The 19,467-nt window shown below is 43.0% G+C and overlaps 1 protein-coding gene across 4 annotated transcripts in view; it reads right to left on the minus strand.

The window, feature by feature from the left end:
- Nucleotides 1-19,467, minus strand: part of MITF (melanocyte inducing transcription factor) — a 111,861-nt gene that overhangs the window by 38,519 nt on the left and 53,875 nt on the right. For all 4 annotated transcript variants that reach the window (XM_064156251.1, XM_064156254.1, XM_064156253.1 and 1 more), the window contains one exon: nucleotides 13,651-13,897. In XM_064156251.1, coding sequence (XP_064012321.1) covers nucleotides 13,651-13,897 — 247 coding nt within the window. The remainder of the gene's footprint in view (nucleotides 1-13,650; nucleotides 13,898-19,467) is intronic.

Genomic DNA, 19,467 nt, shown 5'->3' on the forward strand with positions numbered 1-19,467 from the left:
ACCCTTAAGGAATACATGAACTTTCACGTCAATGGAGCCCATTAACTGCCACGCAATGAATGGTGCCGATGGTCCAGAATTCATTTCCTTCTAGAAAGCAAAGAGGATAGAGAAAGCTTCTGATTGCTACACAGTGCTGACTCATTCAAGGTCATTTTACACCCTCCCTGAATAAATTGTTTCTTTGAGACCCAAGCTATAGTGGTATTTCAGAAGAGTATGGTTTTGGTGGGAGTCAGGACACAGAATTTTAAACTAGCCAAGTAAATAGCATAGTGAAATAGCATTAGGAACTGTTCAAAAGAAGATTCTTCAATTAGTGAGTCATGGTAATACAGATGATTGCTGTATTTTTGTAAACAGAAGCCTCACTTCACAGAATTTTCTGTTGAGCAAGACAAGAGAGAGAGATTCACAGAGAGAGTGATTGCAATTGGAATAGGCTGCCGAGGAGGGTGGTGGAGTCGCTGTCCTTGGAGGTGTTCAAGAAAAGCCTGGATGAGGCACTTAGTGCCATGGTCTAGTTGACTGGACAGGACTGGGTGACAGATTGGACTGGATGATCTTGGAGGTCTCTTCCAACCTAGTTGATTCTATGATTCTAAGAATTAACTTTAAGCACTGTTTAACAAGACAGGAATTCATTTAGAAGCAGTTCCTTCAGCAGAACAGCCCTACTTCCACATGAGGCTGTAGCGGGACTAAGAGAGCTCTGCCCTCCTTTCAAAGAAACAAGATTTCTGGCCAAAAGCAGGTTCACTGGTACACTGATGCTGGTTAAGAGCCTTGGCTCTCCAGATTGTTGGTAGGAGTCAATTGCTGCAAGTCTTCCCTGAGAAAACCACACCCTCTAGGCGGGCATCCCAAAATCCAGAAGAAACAAACAGCTCACATGCCTAAAGGAAAAGAGGAGCAGGGAGAAGTCATCACAGTCTGAGGTAGGCAGCAGAAATCTTCCCGAAGACAAGGTTTAGTGTGCTGCAAATCAGCCCTTGATAGGATCTCTACAGAGACTCAGATAAGCAGCTAGGCTGTTTCCTACACCTCAAGCTCAAAATGGGAATCTTTCAAGGAAAGGAACATTTTGTTAAAAGAGAGAATTTCCATTACTTATCTGTTTATATTTTTCCTCTAACAAGAGCAGAAAACTTAAATTCATAGGTAATCATTCAATCCTTAATTTTGATGGTTTCAGCCATAAATTTCCTGGTGTTTTTTAGGAAGGAAGCCTGAAGCAGAAGCTTTGATTCATGTACCTTTCAAATTCATTGATTAGTTTTGATTGTAGGTCAAAGAGATTTCTGGTTCAATACCACTACCAGGAGATGCCACTATTACATTCTACTTTAATGCAGCAGTTTACTGGTAAAGCTTTTCATTGCAACAAGGAAGAAAAAAGAAATGCCAATTTTAGATAGGGAGGTAAAGATGCCCTGAAACTCATTCTTAGAATTTTCTAAAGCTTGCAGTAATAAACAGTGAGACCTTTTAAAAGGTGCTTAGTTGCCCGACTGCTGCTGAGACTCCAAGCTCAGCTCCAGCAATGCCTCCCAACACTGCTGTACATTCAGCATCCATGGCAGTCCTGACCTGTGACACTGACAAGCACATTTGCCACTCTGTGTTTAAGAGAAAACGACATGCAGATACAAGGAATATCTGTACCTATCAAGACAGAAAAGCAGACTCTTGAAACATTGGTTTCTTTAAACACACAAGGCACATTCCCGCTGATGCCAATGTGTTCATCTGGAGATGTGAGCAGATTCCAGTCAGTAATAAAAATGCTGTTGTCTGAAGCCAGGGCGTCAGGTAGGTATCACACAGGATCACCAAGGTTGGAAGAGACCTCACAGATCATCAAGTCCAACCCTTTACCACAGAGCTCAAGGCTAGACCATGGCACCAAGTGCCACATCCAATCCTGCCTTGAACAGCTCCAAGGATGGCGACTCCACCACCTCCCCAGGCAGCCCATTCCAGTGTCCAATGACTCTCTCAGTGAAGAACTTTCTCCTCAACTCCAGCCTAAATTTCCCCTGGCGTAGCTTGAAGCTGTGTCCTCTCATTCTGGTGCTGGCCACCTGAGAGAAGAGAGCAACCTCCTCCTGGCCACAACCACCCCTCAGGTAGTTGTAGACAGGTGAGTTGCCTGTTCATGGCTTCTGGTTTGTGTGAGCCATATTAATTTAGCAATATAGTAACACTTACTACTTCTTTCATCACATATTTTTTCAAGTGATTTTCCCCCCCCTCACCAGTTTACATGGTTTAAAAACAGAAAAACTATCAGGGTTTGCAGCACAAAGCAGGAAGGGAGTATAATTTCAAACAGTCCAGTAGTGTCTTACATAGCTTTGAGAATGAGGAATGTTCAGTGGAAAACACACTCCAGTTTTATTGCTTCAGCTTTTTTAGCACTCTGGTATTACTTGCTGAACAAGTTTATTACTTCCACTGGACGCCAGCAGCAGGTTTATTTAAAAGAGGCAGCCTGCCTCTCACAGACTTTCTAGCAGTAATTGCTTTTTGCACATAATAACTATTACATACAGCATTTACTGGTTAATGGCTTAAAGGTACCTCCGGGACATTAGCTGGTGAAAATAAAGCACAATAACACAACCAAACAACATGATTAGAATAATGTGTCAAAGGAGTTTTTAAGTAACTGATTGTTAGCCTTCATCACCGACAGGAATCGTCTAGAAAGCCACTTCCCCAGCAGCTGAGAGCTTTCCCAGGAACTGCAGACACTGGGAACTCCTAATGCCATCTGCTGAGAGACGATGAAAATGCAAGGCAGTGAATGAAGCAGCTGAAGGAGTTTTTAGTGCTTCTCAACGTTTCCTGGCCCCGTTTAATGACTGTACTATCAGTGCTGAAATGAACACTGCTCCTCATCAAGTTCAAAAGGGGAGAAAAGATTCTGCTGGAATCATGTAAGTTACCTAGAGAATTTCCACAGACTAGCTAGAACTTCAATCACAGACATCCAGCAAGTCAAAGACAGTCAGTCATAGAATTGTCAGAGCTGGAAGTGACCTCAAGGATCATTTAGTTCCAACCCCCATGCCATGGGCAGAGGCAGCTCACACTAGATCAGATTGCTCAGAGCCTCATCCAGCCTGGCCTTAAACACCTCCAGGGATGGGGTCTCAACCACCTCCCTGGGCAACACATTCCAAGCTCTCACCACTCTCAGGCTGAAGTACTTCCTCCTCACCTCCAGGCTGAATCTCCCCACGTCCAGCCTTGCTCCCCACTAGTTCTGTCACTCCCTGAGAGCCAAAAAAAGTCCCTCCTCAGCTTTTTTGTAGGCTCCCTTCAGATACTGAAAGTTCACAATAAGGTCACCTAGGAGCCTCCCCTTCTCCAGGCTGAACAGCCCCAACTCTTTCAGTCTGTCCTCATAGGAGACTTTTAACAATTCAGCACTAAAACAATATTACTTAAAAAGGCATCTTTTATTAAGTTACTCAGTTTGTCCAAGGCTGGTGTGGTTGTACTATCCCCACTATATTACAGCTACTTGACTCTTTCCAAATTGTTTTACTCCCCTGAAAGAAAGGGCTAAATGTGGCTGGGACCCAAAGCTGCAGTACAATCTATTAAAATATAGAAAAAAAAAGTCACAGAGGTCCACCACAAAACATTGTTTCAGTTGGCTAAAAATTGAACAATTATCATGTGGGAAAGCCAAACTGTTAATTTGGGGTGGACATTCTAATTGTGTAAAACACTGACATTAAATAGAGCTGTGTTTGTTGGGGGTTTTGTTAGTTTTAGAAGATACTCAATTTTCTGCTCCACCTAATTGCAAGCTGGAAAAAAAAATAGCAGTTACCTAACTCTAAGTCAACTGAAACTAGAAAAGCTTACTAAAAAGTCTCAAAACAATAAACAAGTAGGTAACTTGTATCCAGTGCTCCAAATGTCAACCTGCAGGGCTGAGCTCTCACCCTAATAGCCCAGTCCAGTGCTCTCTGCAAGTGTCAAGAAGCAGCAAAGTATTTTTCTAGCTTAGAATAAAAGAACTGCTGAGAACTAAATACTGGCAGAGTAATTTTCCACAAAGGTCACAGATGTTTTGGGTTTTTTTTTGGGGGGGGGTTGTTTCTTAAGCTTTTGGGGTTTTTTGTTTGCTTGTGGGGGGGTTTTGTTTGGTTCATTTGGTTGGCGTTTTCTTTAATCCATCTGCTCACAACAGCAGAAAAGAAAGTTTTGCTGCAGCAAGTAACAAACTCAAGCTCCCCCAGAATAAGCACTGTCCCGGGGGATGCAAATGAGATGTATGGAAGATGAGTATGAGGTTGTGCCTTCTTATTTGCACTGAAATACTCCATCCAATTCTGCCCCAGATAATAATGAGGAGTTAGAAGAGGTTCAAAAATGTCTAAGGGATTCAAGATCTGGCAAGCCTACCACAAGTGAAAGGCTACCACAGCCTGCTCTTCCTCTAGCCCATAACAGTTTCAGAAGTGTTGCAAGCCAAGCCTGACATTAATTATTAAAGGAAGATTTACAGTAATAGTAACTTAATTAAGTCAGACAGACAGACCTAACCAGATCCACTGCCCAGCAGCTACTGATGTAACGAATTCAAACTGGATGCTGCCATACAGAGATACTCTCCCAGAAAAGAGCCAAGGCAGCAGTATAATGATCCAGTTCAAGCCTGAACTTCTCATTTAATTTATATTATAATACTACTTTTTAATTATAAATAAAAATAAATCAATCTGCATGACTTATTTATATGTAAATGCAAACCAGAACAGTTCTGTCCTCAACTCAGGGACCATTTCCGCTACTAACGAAATGCACTATTGAAATGGAACCATTCTGGTCAAAGAACAAGACATGAAGTTGGCACTCATTTCTGAAAGATAAAGAGTTAAAGCAGTTGCCCATTTCCTCAACTGGACGACTACTACTCTTGTAAAGTCCATATTCAGCTGAATTCCATCAGGCCATGCTTCATTAACACAATCTGACATGTACCTCTTCAAGATCTTGGATTTTTTTTTCCCTCCTTTCTACCTCTCAGTAGTAGACACTAGAAATAAAGACACCTCAAAAGCCAAATGGTAATCTAAACACAAAGTAATATTTAATTATCAAGTTGGGGAGACTGATGACAAGACTAAATAACTTCTTTTTCTTCTAAAAACTAAACCAAAACACACACTTGCCAGGTCCTCTGCAGACAACACAATAGTGGGTTTTGTTTCAAGTTCATAACTTGGCTCTTAAAGTAGTTGATAATGAACCAGCAGGCATTATTTTAAATCAACCAGTTTTATTAAATGAGCCAGAAAGGAAAGAGGCAGGGCTAATTACCAACATTCCTTGATGAATTACCTAGCAGTGTGTGGTAAATCTTCGGGCGTCTTTGTCTTTATCCCCAAATTTATCCCTTACTTATTTCTCAAGAGGTTAAAGGACATGGGGCTAATTAAGGAACCAATCCAATGACAGACAGAATCATTCAAGGTAAGGCTGGTTTTTACTCTTTCAAGCTTTTGCATCTCTGCCTGGTACTTGTTAATCTAATTTTTTTTTAAAGGGGGGGGGAGAAGAAAAAAAAGAAGAAGAAAAATTACTGCTGGGGTGGGGGAGGAAAAGTGCTAATCTTGTCACGGTCAGGCAGGTTGAAATTGCCATGCAGTGCTGGGCAAAATGCTACATATTTGTAATTCAGCCAATAAGAAATTCCTTAAGCCTCTCTTGAATGGCAGGAATGTCTCCAGCTTGTCACTTTGAATTCATTCACTACACAGGTTCAGCGTCTCGGAGAATAATGCTGCCAAACTAGCTGGAGAAGTGAAATATTTGTGATCACACAGAATACCAAAAGATTACTTTAAGCAGATCGAAATGTTCACATTTCAAATTGAAACATCTATCAAAGGTGTCAGCACAGAGGCCTCAAACTGGCACCGAGGCCCCCCCAGAGCCCCAGCTCCACTCTCCACCACTGCATGTGGCTGTGGCCGTTATCTTCTGCTGAATTTTACTGTGGAAGCAACAAGCACAACTGCAGTGATCAGCACTGACCCTCTTCACACGTCCCTGGTTCAACCAGGGAAGAGGAATGAGATGCTTTTAAAAATCAACATGGACCCAAAGAGGGCTTAATACAAGCTTTTAGAATCTGCTAGCTGCTGGGCTGCAGTGTCTCATCAGTGCTTTTAATACGCTCAACTGTGGGCACCTGCAAATCTTTGGGAAGATTAACTCATCTTCTGCAGCTCCAAACCAGCCAGTGACACGTGGTGAACCACCATTTTCTCAAGGTCTGGTAACTCAACCATCAAATAACATGGCTAGACTATGAAGGAGGAAAAAAAAAGGTGCTTTGAAGCTGTAACAGAACAAACTTGGCAATCTCTCCTCAACTCTGTGGATGCTATCATGTGAGCAGGAAGACAACAAATCCTCAAGACCACCAACTAGCGTGTGTACCACCAAGAACTTTCTAAAAGATGATCAGAGCTTGGACCTCCAAGTGTCTATGTTGGTTTGTGTGAATACATCCTTACTTCTTCCCTGTCAAAAATGTTATTTCAAACGACCACCTACCTCATGTACACTTGCAGGGTGGCAGGCGTACGATAAGCAGTTTCTCAACTACCTCCTCGCTCTGCCCTGTGCACCTTGCTCATAGTATCATTTGCCCAGGAAATACCCTGGTTCCCTCCAGCAACTTAATTCAGTAGTGGCACTGTTTGTCCCCCCACTTTGGGAGCTATATTTTATGTCACAGTGACTACAGCTAAAGAGCTAAGATGGAAAGATCAGACACCTTTACCAGTGACACCATTTCACCAAGAGCCAGGCAACATATGGCATTTGCTTCCATAGGGAAAGGACATTTGGGACGAAGGGTGAAAGCAGTGTTTTGCACTGGCAGTCAAGCAACCAGACACTTGTACACCAGAGCATGCTGCCCCTTCGAATTCCAAGCATTTTTAATGTCTAATAACCTAAGTGTTAAGCAAGAGTTTACATTTTACCTCTATTACTAACCACAGACATCTAGCACCAGAGGTTGTTGTTTTCTTGAACAGCCTTAAGCTCACTAAGCAAGAAGAAGATTTTAAGCCTGAGACATACTTCTACTTACATGAAGGCTTAGGAGACAAGGCAGGCTTTGGTGCATCTGCAGTTAAATGAGAGTTTTCCTTTATGAAGAATTTGCTGTGGTCAGAGTGTGCCAGAGCCACTGAGTGCAAGCAAGCTTTGTTTAAATGTTCTATCTGTACTTCACCAAAGCTCAGCCTGGCAAATTCCTTGTCTAGGTTCTCTACTGCAAACACACATGCCATGCTTACATAACGTACCAGCATGCTCTACTATCTACCATTGTCAGGTTAGATTAAATTAACTTTTAATCAGATAACTGCCTCCACAAACATGCTTTCCTTCTAGCAGATGCTACCACAGGTTTATCTTGACATCCCATTGTTCTTCCTCTTCAGAACTGTGAGTTAAGTCCCCCTCAACAATGAAGTTTGTGGCAATTATCACACCAAGAATACTACAGCTAAGTACAAAGCCTGCCCTGCTGGGCTGGGCTATGTGAACACCTCAGGGCACTCTCTGGGCTAAGCACTCTGGAAAAGGACTAGGTTTTTTATAGGTCCATGGTCACTGCCACCACTCAGAAAGCATGTCTGGCATTTCAAACCCAAAGAAATACCAGGCATCTGGTGCAAATTGCTTATCGTGGTGGTGCATTTAAAATCTGAATGAACAATGACACGGGGGTGAAGGCAAAAAGCCAGCCTGGTTGCCTGCACCCTTCTGAGCAGTGCAGCTGCAAAAGCTGCACTCTTGGCCACCTGAGAAAAGTTTCTGGAAGGAGCAAGATGAGGACCAACTACAGAAATGGGACGGTGTTAAGAGGCAAAAGGTACCCACTGTGGTATCAGCAATGAACAGCACACAATACAGCCACGAGATGAAGAAAAGTCTTGGAGTCAGATTGTTTTCAGTGGTACACAGTGATAGGATATGGGGCAGGGGGCATCAATTAGAACATAGAAGGTTCTGTCTGGACACAAGGGAAAACTTCTTTGCTTTAAGGATGACAGAGCACTGGAGCTGGCTGTCCAGAGAACTTGTGGAGTTTCCCTCACTGAAAACTCTCAAAACCTGCACAGATGTATCCCTGTACAATCTGCTCTGGGTGACCCTGCTTTAGTAGGGAGTTTAGACTAGATGATCCCCAGAGGTCCTATCCAACTCCCACCATTCTGTGATTCTGTGAAAAGCTCCTGGAATAAAACAAAGCAAGTAAAAAGTGTGTGGTTCTAGGCTTTGAAAAGGGGGTTCAGCTTGTTCAAGATCCCAGATGAAAGAAGAAAGGCCACAATGACCAGATGTAGCACTAAAGATCTGTACTTCTAGCACCAAAAAGAGCAGTTAACATCTACTATGAAGACACTGACCCTAGGCAGTGCACTGGGGGAAATCGTAAGTGGGATCCTTAGTGGATGAGAAATTTCTAAGTGGCAGCACATTATAAACATGATTGTATACAAATAAACTGCTACCAATTAATATTAACAACAAATATTACAAATATTCTCATAACCTCTATTTCCATCCATACGTTTTTATGTACTTGGCACATTTTGGGGTGACCTGCCCCATCAGCCAGAGCAGGCACTATGCAAGTGCAAAGAGAGGAGAGACTTCAAGCTGCAGATCACCAAAGCAGGACACACATTGACCAGATGCCCTGGAGCAAGGAAACTAACTGCTCTTTCCCCAGAAAAAAAGGATAAAGAGGATGTTAGCATCTTGAAAAGAACTCCTTATATCATCCACTCATCAGGAGACCTGCTTTTATCTTACAATGCACAAAGCATTTATGCTGTGTCCAAAAGACATCTGCACCACTGCAGGAACACACCAGAGAGAGGGAGAGAGAAGAGAGCAATTTTCAAAGACAAGCCTTCATCAACATTTCAGATCTCAGGTCGGACTATTTCTATCAGTAGATCTTCCTGAAAACTGATTCAGAAAACAAGCAGAGGATCTTGCAAGCCTTGCTTTGGAGAATAAGGCATGACAGATGACACTTTCAGTCTTTAGACTGATTCTTTAGTTTTGGTTTGTTTTTTCCCCCCCCCCCAGATCTGTTAGATGAAGGAAAATTATTTTCCTTCTGTGTTTCTTAAAAGCATGTCAAGTGTGGTGAGCCCCATAGTGCTAAAGAGCAGCTCTAGTGAAGATGCCAGAGGCACACGTTACGTAAAAAGCTGGTCACACCAGTCAGCGTTTCTGTCTGAACAAATAGAAACCAAATACATAAAAATCCTACAGTCAGCTTCCTGGACTGACATAGAAGACTGAAAACCAACCTACAGCTGAGACTGGTGTATTACTGCCTGTCACAAGCAGGGTGTTGCCCTGCTGCTGCCAGCAGCTTGGCAGATGGGACACCACTCACTCTACAAGAATCCTGCAAGTTGCTTGGGAAGAAAGGCTGGGAATGGGTGCAACGGGGGCATGAAAGACGCTAAAAGCAGAACCCAGCAACTCTATCACATCTGCAGGAGATGTTCTGTAACTAACTGTCAACAGGCAGCTGCTAAGACTACAGGAGAAGAAGCTAATTTCATGATATCAAGCAGGAAGACAGCAAAAGATGAAGTCCACGGGGAAGCTGATTAACAGATCAGCTTCACTGCAAACCAAAATGCATAGTCTCTCAATTTCTAACAGCCAAAGATTTCACCACCTTTACTGAATTTAACTCCACAAGGTATGGGATTAATAGCAGTATTGTTTTGCAAATGGATGACTGAGGAGCACAAACCCAAACCCATCCATCGGGTCTGTAACACCTACAGACAGGGACCCGATATACAACCTCCTCAAGCCCTGTGCTAACCCTGCTTCCAGAAATGCAGCAACTAGCTCCCAGAGTTAGCTCTGGAGTGCTGAAGTTGAGATCTTCACGGGGGGTTCCTTCTCCAACAGATTAGGACTCCCACCAGATGAGGGAATAACCACAATCAACATCAACAACAGCTACTTAATACACATCAAGCATGGATACATCTCTATGGAAAAAGCTACTCCAAAAAACAATCCAACAAGGGCACATTCAGATGAACTCCTTGCAAAGAAGTTAACTGGTTGAAATAAAAATACAAACTCACTTCGTACCTTAGGAATGGATCTCAATCCAACATTGCCAGGGCTTGGAACTACTCCAAAAATCAGCATTCTAAGTTCTATGCTTCTATTTCCAAGGCAGAACACAACGCTGAATTACAGCAGGAGCAAAGAAACTCTTGTGACATCTCTCTGTAGATGCTGGTCCTCAACTACCAATAGGTGATGGATAAGATGCTTAACAATAAAGCAGCCTGTGTATCGATGAAGCTAACATCAGCTCCACAGAAGAACTACAAGCCCAGCCAAATCTTCCTTGTGCTATGGCATTCAAAGAGATACTGTTGCAAATGTGTTAGACCTGCTCCCAGTCCATCTCTTAATTAGGCTGCGCAAGGCAACATGAAATTGGAATTCAAACAGGTCATTTCCTACCTTGCCAAGCTACATTACTTGGCAGAGAAGTGATGCAATAAGTCATTACTCAAGAAAATGAAATCCTATTTATTCACATGGCCTTGAGCATACCATGTTATGTAATCTGGGGATTCCTATACAATGTGACATAGATTCACACTTATTTCTCTTGCTTTCTGTGTTGTTTCTAAATGAGCATTCTGAAAAGGAATATGAAATCCAAGCTCATTAACATTTTTGGCTTTTTTTTTTCCCCATTAAACCAGTGTTTCCAAACAACCAAACCACATGCAGGCATCCCTCTCTCCCTACAAGACATGGGAGAAATGGTAAAGTCACATGATGTGATTAAAAACACAAAATGTTGACAAGTTCAGCAGGCTGGGAGTGGGGGATTTTGGATGCTAAGCTCTGAAACAAACAACAAAAACAATGACTGCATTTAGTCTTATTTGTTGGTGAAGCAATATTCAAAAAGATCTCCTTCAAAGACAGTTCCTTTCCAGATTGACATTTCTCAAAGTGTAAAAATCCCCTTTCTGTCCATCCCATTCTTTAAGGTCACTAAATCCAGACCATCTGGATAATAAAGTTACCAACTTAGTTCCCTATTTATCTAATTAAAACTTCTGTACAGCTCATATGGAAAATGTGTCTGCAGCTAAAAAACAACTGAAGTGTAAAAAGCAGCTGCAGGGAAATGATGTCACTAGCAGAGAGCAGAACAGCAGGCAGAGCTGGCTGTCAGCGTATCGGCACCAGGAAGATCCTGACTTATTGTTAATTTCATCTTTTGAGCCAAATAAGTAAACCCCACAACAACCAAACACATGATATGGCCCTTTCAGCCAAATCCCACTCCTGCTGAAGTATCAGTGGTAAATTTCCAGCAAGATCATGACTTCAACTTGGTGTTTAGTACTCAGGTTTTTTTTTGTTCAGAATCGGTCCGCTTCTATCAGCAAGGATAAAAGGATGACTCTTCAGGTGCTCTTCTCCACCAAAAACATGAGCAGCAGAACCATGCAAAGCAGCTGCTCTTCTTTTCATGAGCAGAAGACAACTTGCTTTTGCTAAATCTGGATGTTACTCATGTAACCAGGGGTGATGAGAAGGCGGCATCATTTTGTTCCAGCAGGTAGCTCAGGTTTCTACAACCATCATCTTCAATGCCCAATTGTCCGTTGCTGGCAGTTGTTACTTTTCATTCATAAGCCAATTAAGGAATCATTCTCTTCAGTTTTTGCTCTAGAGGGCCATGTAGGCTGCTATCTAGGCCAAAGACGGGGAAGGTGTCCTCCCTCTTTCCAGGAGAGCCTATTCTATCAGCAGGATATAGAGGCCAGACAGTTCTTTTGCTGTCCTGAAGGACAAGGATTCAGGTTCAAGTCCTTCATGTCAAGTTCCCCAGCAATCCTCTAGCAGGTTACAGATTTGCATACAAATCCTGTGACACGCCAGTTCCTAGGAAGTCCATTTGTAATAACTGAACATCACCTTTCACCTACAACAGCATCTCCTGTGGTTTGTCCCTCAGAAACACAGAGCTGCCTCCTCTTCTCTCTCATATAAAGAGGTAATTGTAGGAACAATATAGCCAACTGCTAACACTTCAAGACACTACACTCCTTCCTCAGCAGTAAAGTATCATCAAAACCCAAATGTTTTCCTACAAGTTTTCAGAGATGCTTAAAGAAACAACTCCTAAAATCCAGGTCATAACATATTAGTATGCAAGGATATAAAAATGTAACATATACATATTTAACTACAGCAACAACCACAAAAAATTACACAGCATCTACACATCTGCTTGATCCAAATTGTAACTACAGTGTCATAACAAAGTGTTATACACAAACATTGTGCACAAATATTAGACAAAAGAACTATTGCCAGTTGGTTCTGAGCTCCTTACTATAAGCACATGCACACATGCTCAAAATACAGCACATTTACTTTTAATGGAAATAGACAGAATTCAAAATTCAGCTGTCACCTTTTTGCCCCTAGATCACAGACCCTACTTCAACCTGGCTTGAGTGTCCCAGTTAACTATTAAGTTTTGACACTGTCAGCACAATGTCAGAATGCAGGTTAAATAAATGTATCCTACATTTCCTCCACACAACAGATTACCCCAAAACTCTGAGACTGCAACTCTATTTTGAAGGCTAAGTTAAATCTTTGCCTACCCATCATGGATACAGAACAGCGATAAGTAAACTACAAGCGGGTTGTAACCGAGCTCAGCTAACTTATCTGGTAAAAACACACCAACTGAATGTGGTTATTGAACATCAGGCTTTGGCAAAAAGATGAAGCACTTAAAGTGAAGAGAGACCTCTTCAAAATTAATGAAAATTTCATTAAATGCTTCTGCAAATCTCCCCGAAACTCTTTGCATTCCTTTACTTGCACATTTCGCATCGCTTTACTCTACTTGGATTTACCCAGTGCATGAAATGATCTCTTTTCTTCTAGCTGTTCACGTTTTTCCCTGGAGTAATTAGCAAGCTACATCCCTTTTGACAGAGGGATACTAACAAGCTCCTACAGTTTGCAGTAGGACAAGGAATCCAAAGCCACTAATAGCAAACAAGTCATTTAAGCAAAAAAAGGATTACAAAGACTCGTCGCAAGAGGCTGGAAACTCACCCGTACTTCAGCTTAAGGCTTCCCAAGGAGCTCTTTTGTAATGAGTTTTGACTCCCATCGTATAAAAATACATCTTTGTTTTCTTTTAAAAATGAAATATTGATTTCAACACCTATTAACTACATCTTCTTTCTGAAAAGAATGAAGTACTAAGACAGACAGAGGAGTTATCCAAAAGAAAAATGATGGCAGCATTGGTTTTGTAACAAAACCTCCCTCCTGAGATCTCAACGTTTAAAGAACAGAAAAGTCACAGGAACTTTTTACAATGATTTTCCATTTTGCACTACCAGGACACCAAAATAAGCTGCAAATCGAGCCAGAGCGCGGCTTGTTGCAAAATTTCACTGCCAATAATCCCCTCTAATCGTGTCCTTATTAAATAAAGGGTGTTTAGATGAGTGTGAGCTGCTAAGCAGAAAGGCAGAGAGAGTGGCGTACCTTGAGGACCTCCATGGGTACCTGGGTGGCAGGCGGCAGGCTGGTGGGGACGCTGACGTTGATGGCAGGTGTCTGGCTGACGGGTACTCGCTGCTGCATGAACTGAGCTGCTTGCTGCTTCTGCTGCTGCTCCCGACGTTCCTGCTCCTGCATCTGCTCACGCATGAGCTGCTGGCGTAGCAGGATTCGTGAGGTCATGCTGGAGGAGCTTAAGGGAGGCTTGGAAGCGCCAGGATGCTCGGAATTGCTGTGGGAAGACCAAAGAGAGACAGCTCAGCTTCCAGAAGCGGGATCGCGGCACCAGCGGTCGGAGCCTGCAGAATCACAGAGGACGGTGGGGTGGGATGGGTGAGGATACGCCGCAGGGCCACCCCAGGGGGAATTTGGAGCAGACCGACTTCAGGTGCTTAGCAGCCACATTAGGCTGCCTTAACTTGACTGCAGCCAACCATTTCTAAACAGCAACAGCCAGCTGTAAAGAACTATTTGCTGTTTCCATTTTTACAGCAACCATCTACAAACAAAACAAATGCTTTTACAGATAGCAGCAGGCACTCACACTCCTTTTTTTCAAAGGAATAAAGGGCTGTATTGAGTCCCATGATAGGTACAGATAACACTCCAGGTCTAATGATCTAGTTCAAAAACATAAATAGATTTTCAATACATAAATGTATGTCTGTCTTCCCATGGAAGCACAACAAAGTTCAGTCAATTCTGCAAGAGTTGGATTTGCCAGTGGCAATATTCTTCACAGCTTGAAACCAGTCTCAAAAAAAAAAATCCCTACCAACTCCCACTTCAGGCCTACCAGCATCTTCTGAGCACACTGAGACACAACAACAGGCAGAATAAACAATAAGAGCTCCATTTCAGTCACACTTTATAAAGCATATGAGCCCGGCCTGAGCTAGCACACTGCAGGGCTTCACCATCTATGTGCTAAGCCCCTACCAAGCAGAGCTTCTTACCAGACAATACTGGATAAAACACGGGACTCTGTCATTGACTACAGGGACAAATTCTGAAGCAATCTTTCATTTTGTTAGTCTTCACAACTAAAATCCATTTATAAGACATTTCTGTACTGCAAAGCACAGCAATTAGGGTATGTAAATATCAAGCAGCACATCCCACAAAGGAAGGATGTTGAAAGTGGGTAATAACACAAGACTCCACCTAAAGAGAGCTACAGTGTACAAAATTCAGGGTATTTGCTTTCTGATTCTGACTCCTGCAATTCATTTCCACCAGGCCACAGAGTGAAAAGGTTCTTGAGACTGTAGTGCTGCAGGGCCATGCCTGAGCAAGTCCAGCAGTAACCCTCCAGCCTTAGGAAGAGGCTGCTCTTGAAAACTCCACCTCTGGCTCCAGTGGTAAGGATGCTACCTGGAGGATGCTGCCAGCACAGCTCGCAAAGGAGTCCAGGAACCAGCAGCCCTTCCAGGTCTTGCCTGGAAGGCTGCAGGCACTGAGAGTTACTTGTGTTTGGGCAAGCATAGCCAGCACTGCTGGAAGTTCTCTGGCTTTGTTTAGGCCTAACGTTGCAAACAGTTGAGAGCAGAAATGAAATAGAAGAACCCGGCTTACTCCCCAAAAGATCAAACTCTGCTTTTCCAGAGCACACATTTAGGAGCAGGGAGGGAAAAAGGGAGGGGATCATCTTGCTATTTAAGACCTGTCAGGTTGAAACATTCACAGAGACACTGATCCTTTTGATAAAACAAGAGAAAACCTTTGTGGTGAAACTAATGCAGCTGTGGAATAATCGCACTAATTAGCTGCTCAAGACAAGTCATTGACTGTGATACTTGTAAAAAACACCTCCCTTGCAATTAAGGGCGAAGCATTCTCACATCCAAACCCAGCAGCCTGTCTCCTGGCTGCACATCTGAACCACTCACACATTTCCAAGCCAAGGAGATGCTTTATTTCCCTGACTAGATAGTTACAGATCACCGATTCTCAAGTTTGGGGTTTTTTTTTGACCACACAACCCTACCAGGAAAAAAAGCAACTGTTTGAGCATGCAGCCCCATACATACATACTGATTCACAAATTATATCTGTATTACTGAAGCACTAATATTTTCTTCCTACCCACCAACAATGACTGCAGACTTCACTTTGGAGACCACTGCAATAGACGAGCAAAAGTAAGGTGCCTGAACGCTCGTCTGAAGGAAGGACTCATTCTCTTAATGCCAGGGAAAAGCTTATTTTGTACCCTGTAAGCAAGTTTCTCATTCATGTGCTATTGAGGGTATTTTTTATATAGATACTTAATGCTGCAGAATTGGTAACCCAGCAGTTGCTCCCACCTCCTTTCATTCTGAACTGGTTCTCCGCCTACCAAAGCCAAGTGTGCTGAAAAGCATCTCAGAAGAACCTTCCCATATACTGAGAGTTTGGGGGATGTGAGGGAGAAGGCATTTCAAACAGCCCCTGCCAGGAACTTCATCTCACTCAGGTGATCGCTGTGCCTACCCACACCAACAACTCATCAACTGCCCTCACAGCTTCCTGCAGGTTATTCAGGGGTCTGCTGTTGAGTGAAAACAACAAAACCACAAGTTGCAAGTATTATGCCTTCAAAAGAAACAACAGCCCCAGAAAACTCTGTTTTGACAAATTCTTCCCCAAAGGGCTGAGACTCAGGTTTTTTTGCTCAATATTCTAATTTCTGGGAAAAAAAAACAGCTTTAGATATATGTAATGAGGTAGGTACTGCAAGGTCAGGCACTGTGCTTTTTAAAGCAAGTATCAACAAAAAAGTCACTAGCAAGAGGAAGAAGTTGATCTTACCCATACCCAGAACACCAGATTCTGATGGCCAGATGAAGGGGAAGAAAAATCTCAAGATTATTAAATCATAGAATCATAAAATCAACCAGGATGGAAGAGACCTCCAAGATCACCCAGTCCAACCTAGCACCCAGCCCTAAATGTCCTGTTCAACCTTATTCCAAGGAGAAGCTAGAAACCAGCACAGGTACAACCAAGCCATGAGCTCAGCAGGCATCGTTCTCATCACCCACATTACAACTTCAGGCAGCGCAGAGGTGCACAAGCCCTGACCGCAGGCAGTGCTACTCCTGTCACTGCACTGGAGCTCAAACAGCACTTCTACCCGGGGCAAAAGCTGCTGCACAACACCTGCCTGACCAGATGTTCTTGTCACAAGCACTGCGAAGGGAACTGGACAACCACAAGGCAGCTCTCCTGCCATGCAGATTTCCCACGCGTTATCCCCCGGAGGCTGCAGAGCTCCTTCTCTGACCACACGAGAAGCAGCACTCGTTTCACTCACCACCAGTGGCACTGATTAGATGTGGAAAACTGCCTGAAACTTTGGTATCTCATCCTCTGAGTGTCCTCTCATACAGCTTCCCTTCCCCACCACATCTGCTCATCCTCTTGACTGCAGGACACACCACACAAAGCTCCAGGACGGAATGGGGCACGCTTCAGGTTTCATCACCCTCGTGGGGAGCACACAGGAGAAAGTTTGGCAGAAACTGAGTTTGCCAATCAATAAAAGCAATTAAAAACTTAAGTCAGAGTCCTCATCAAAAGAGTATTTTTAAAGCTTCTTGACCTCTACATTCTGCTGCACAGGCAGCTCTTCTCCCACGATCGTGCTGCACAGGCAGCTCTTCTCCTACGAGCGAGCATGTTGCCACTTACCACAGTACAACCCAGAACCTGGACATGTGGGTTCAAAACTCTCCTAGGTGAATTGACTCACCCCTGGATTATGTGGAGCTGGTAAGAGAGCCCACACACACACCTGATACACGATGTGATTTAGATACTTCCTGCAAACACAGTTTATGGATACCATCTAATTGCAATAAATGGAACCGACTCATCCTGTTAATTGAGATATGATTAAACAGGTTATCCATTAGCAATCTAATAAGCAGAGTGCAATAGGGACGGAGAGTTATTAGTTCTGAGTGTCATGTGCCAATCCAATTAATCACGAAGCGATAACGTTTTATTAAATGACTTGAAATTACATATCCTTTGCACAGATGCCTGGGAAATGTTGGTAACTGCATACATAAGTTATCATGCAGATGGCTGTTGCATAATAAAAGGCAACAGATTAGATTTAAACAATTTTTTAAAAACAAGTTTGATTTTGTTGCCATGAACCCAAGAGATAGCACAGAGAGTACCTTTGAGAGCCTAATTTACCTTCCCAGATGTGTACTCTATCTCTCTGGGGGGGGGGAGGGGGAAAAGACTTGACTTTTTTGGTCTGTTTTGTTTGCAGATTGTTATAAATTGCTCAAACAAGTTCTCTGGTTCACATGCATTATTTATGTGAGTTGTCTGGCTTGTAGACATTACTTTGCATTAGCAATGTATTAAGAACTTAGAATCATAGAATCAACCAGGTTGGAAGAGACCTCCAAGATCATCCAGTCCAACCTAGCACCCAGTCTTATCCAGTCAACCAGACCATGGCACTAAGTGCCTCATCCAGGCTTTGCTTGAACACCTCCAGGGACTGTGACTCCGCCACCTCCCTGGGCAGCCCATTCCAATGCCAACCAATCTCTCTGTGAGGAACTTCCTCCTAACATCCAGCCTCCTGGCACAACTTGAGACTGTGTCCCCTTGTTCTGTTGCTGGTTGTCTGGAAGAAGAGACCAACCCCCACCTGGCTACAACCTCCCTTCAGGTAGCTGTAGACAGTAATGAGCTCTGCCTTGAGCCTCCTCTTCTCCACTCTAAACAATCCCATCTCCCTCAACCTCTCCTCATAGGGTTTGTGTTCCAAGCCTTTCACCAGCTTCATCGCCCTTCTCTGGAGATTCTGAAGGGGAGGGGTGGGGAATTTAACTCAGCTTTGTTTTTTCATTACTGTTCTAGAAATTATTTTTTTAAGAAAGAAGAAAATCCTCCATTAGAAGGTTTCTTAGACAAACTGTAACTAAATCCACAAGCCCATTAATTCCTCAAACTTCCTCAGACAGAGATGAACAAGAATGAAATAAAACACATTTAAAACTACAAAAGGTTTCCAAACCACTTGCTCCAAAAAGAACTTACTACCCTGCTCTAAGCAGAAAAAAGACACAGAAGAGGGAGGCTGTTGCCCTCCTCCCTTCGTGCCAACTGTTTGTTAATGGGTTAGTCCACAGAAAAATCAGCCAAGAAAAGCAGATTTAGCACCTCAAGAAATCCACTGAGCTGCACTAGATCTCAGAAGAAATAGCATAGGATTTAAATACTTGTTTCATGTCTTACCCTTATCCCATTCATAATTATTTATAGAGAAAATAAAGTATCGACATTTAGGTATCTGACATCAGTTAAAAACTCACTTGCTTGTTTTAATGATCAAGATAGAGGTTGCAACTTTACAATTCAAATACTTGGCCTGACCTCCAGAAAGAATTATCACAGCTCTTTTCCAGCACCCCTCCTGTTCGATGACCACTAGAGTTTCCTCAAAACTGAAGTGTTATTTGTCCAAATTCTGTTTTCAGTCTCTCTACCAAGCAATAAAACCTCAAGAAACCTTTTGTTGCCAGTACCAGAGGTGGATGAAGCAACACCACTTCTGGAAGCCTCTAACCTGAAGCCGGCATCGCTGTTTGCCATGAAGAGGGGTGATAGAAGACAGGATACCAAATGGAAAAGTAACTAAAAAAGGCAAGAGAGAGCCAACCTCCACCCCCCCAAACTTCTAAACAAGACAACTCACAAACAAGAAAGCTTCCTACACAATCTTTTCTCCCCTATCTTCAGCTAAAGCGAGGGATTCTAAGTACAAGTAAAGTACCAGGGCATTTTCCCTGG

Source organism: Pogoniulus pusillus, chromosome 16, assembly GCF_015220805.1.
Source record: "Pogoniulus pusillus isolate bPogPus1 chromosome 16, bPogPus1.pri, whole genome shotgun sequence".
Taxonomy (NCBI): domain Eukaryota; kingdom Metazoa; phylum Chordata; class Aves; order Piciformes; family Lybiidae; genus Pogoniulus; species Pogoniulus pusillus.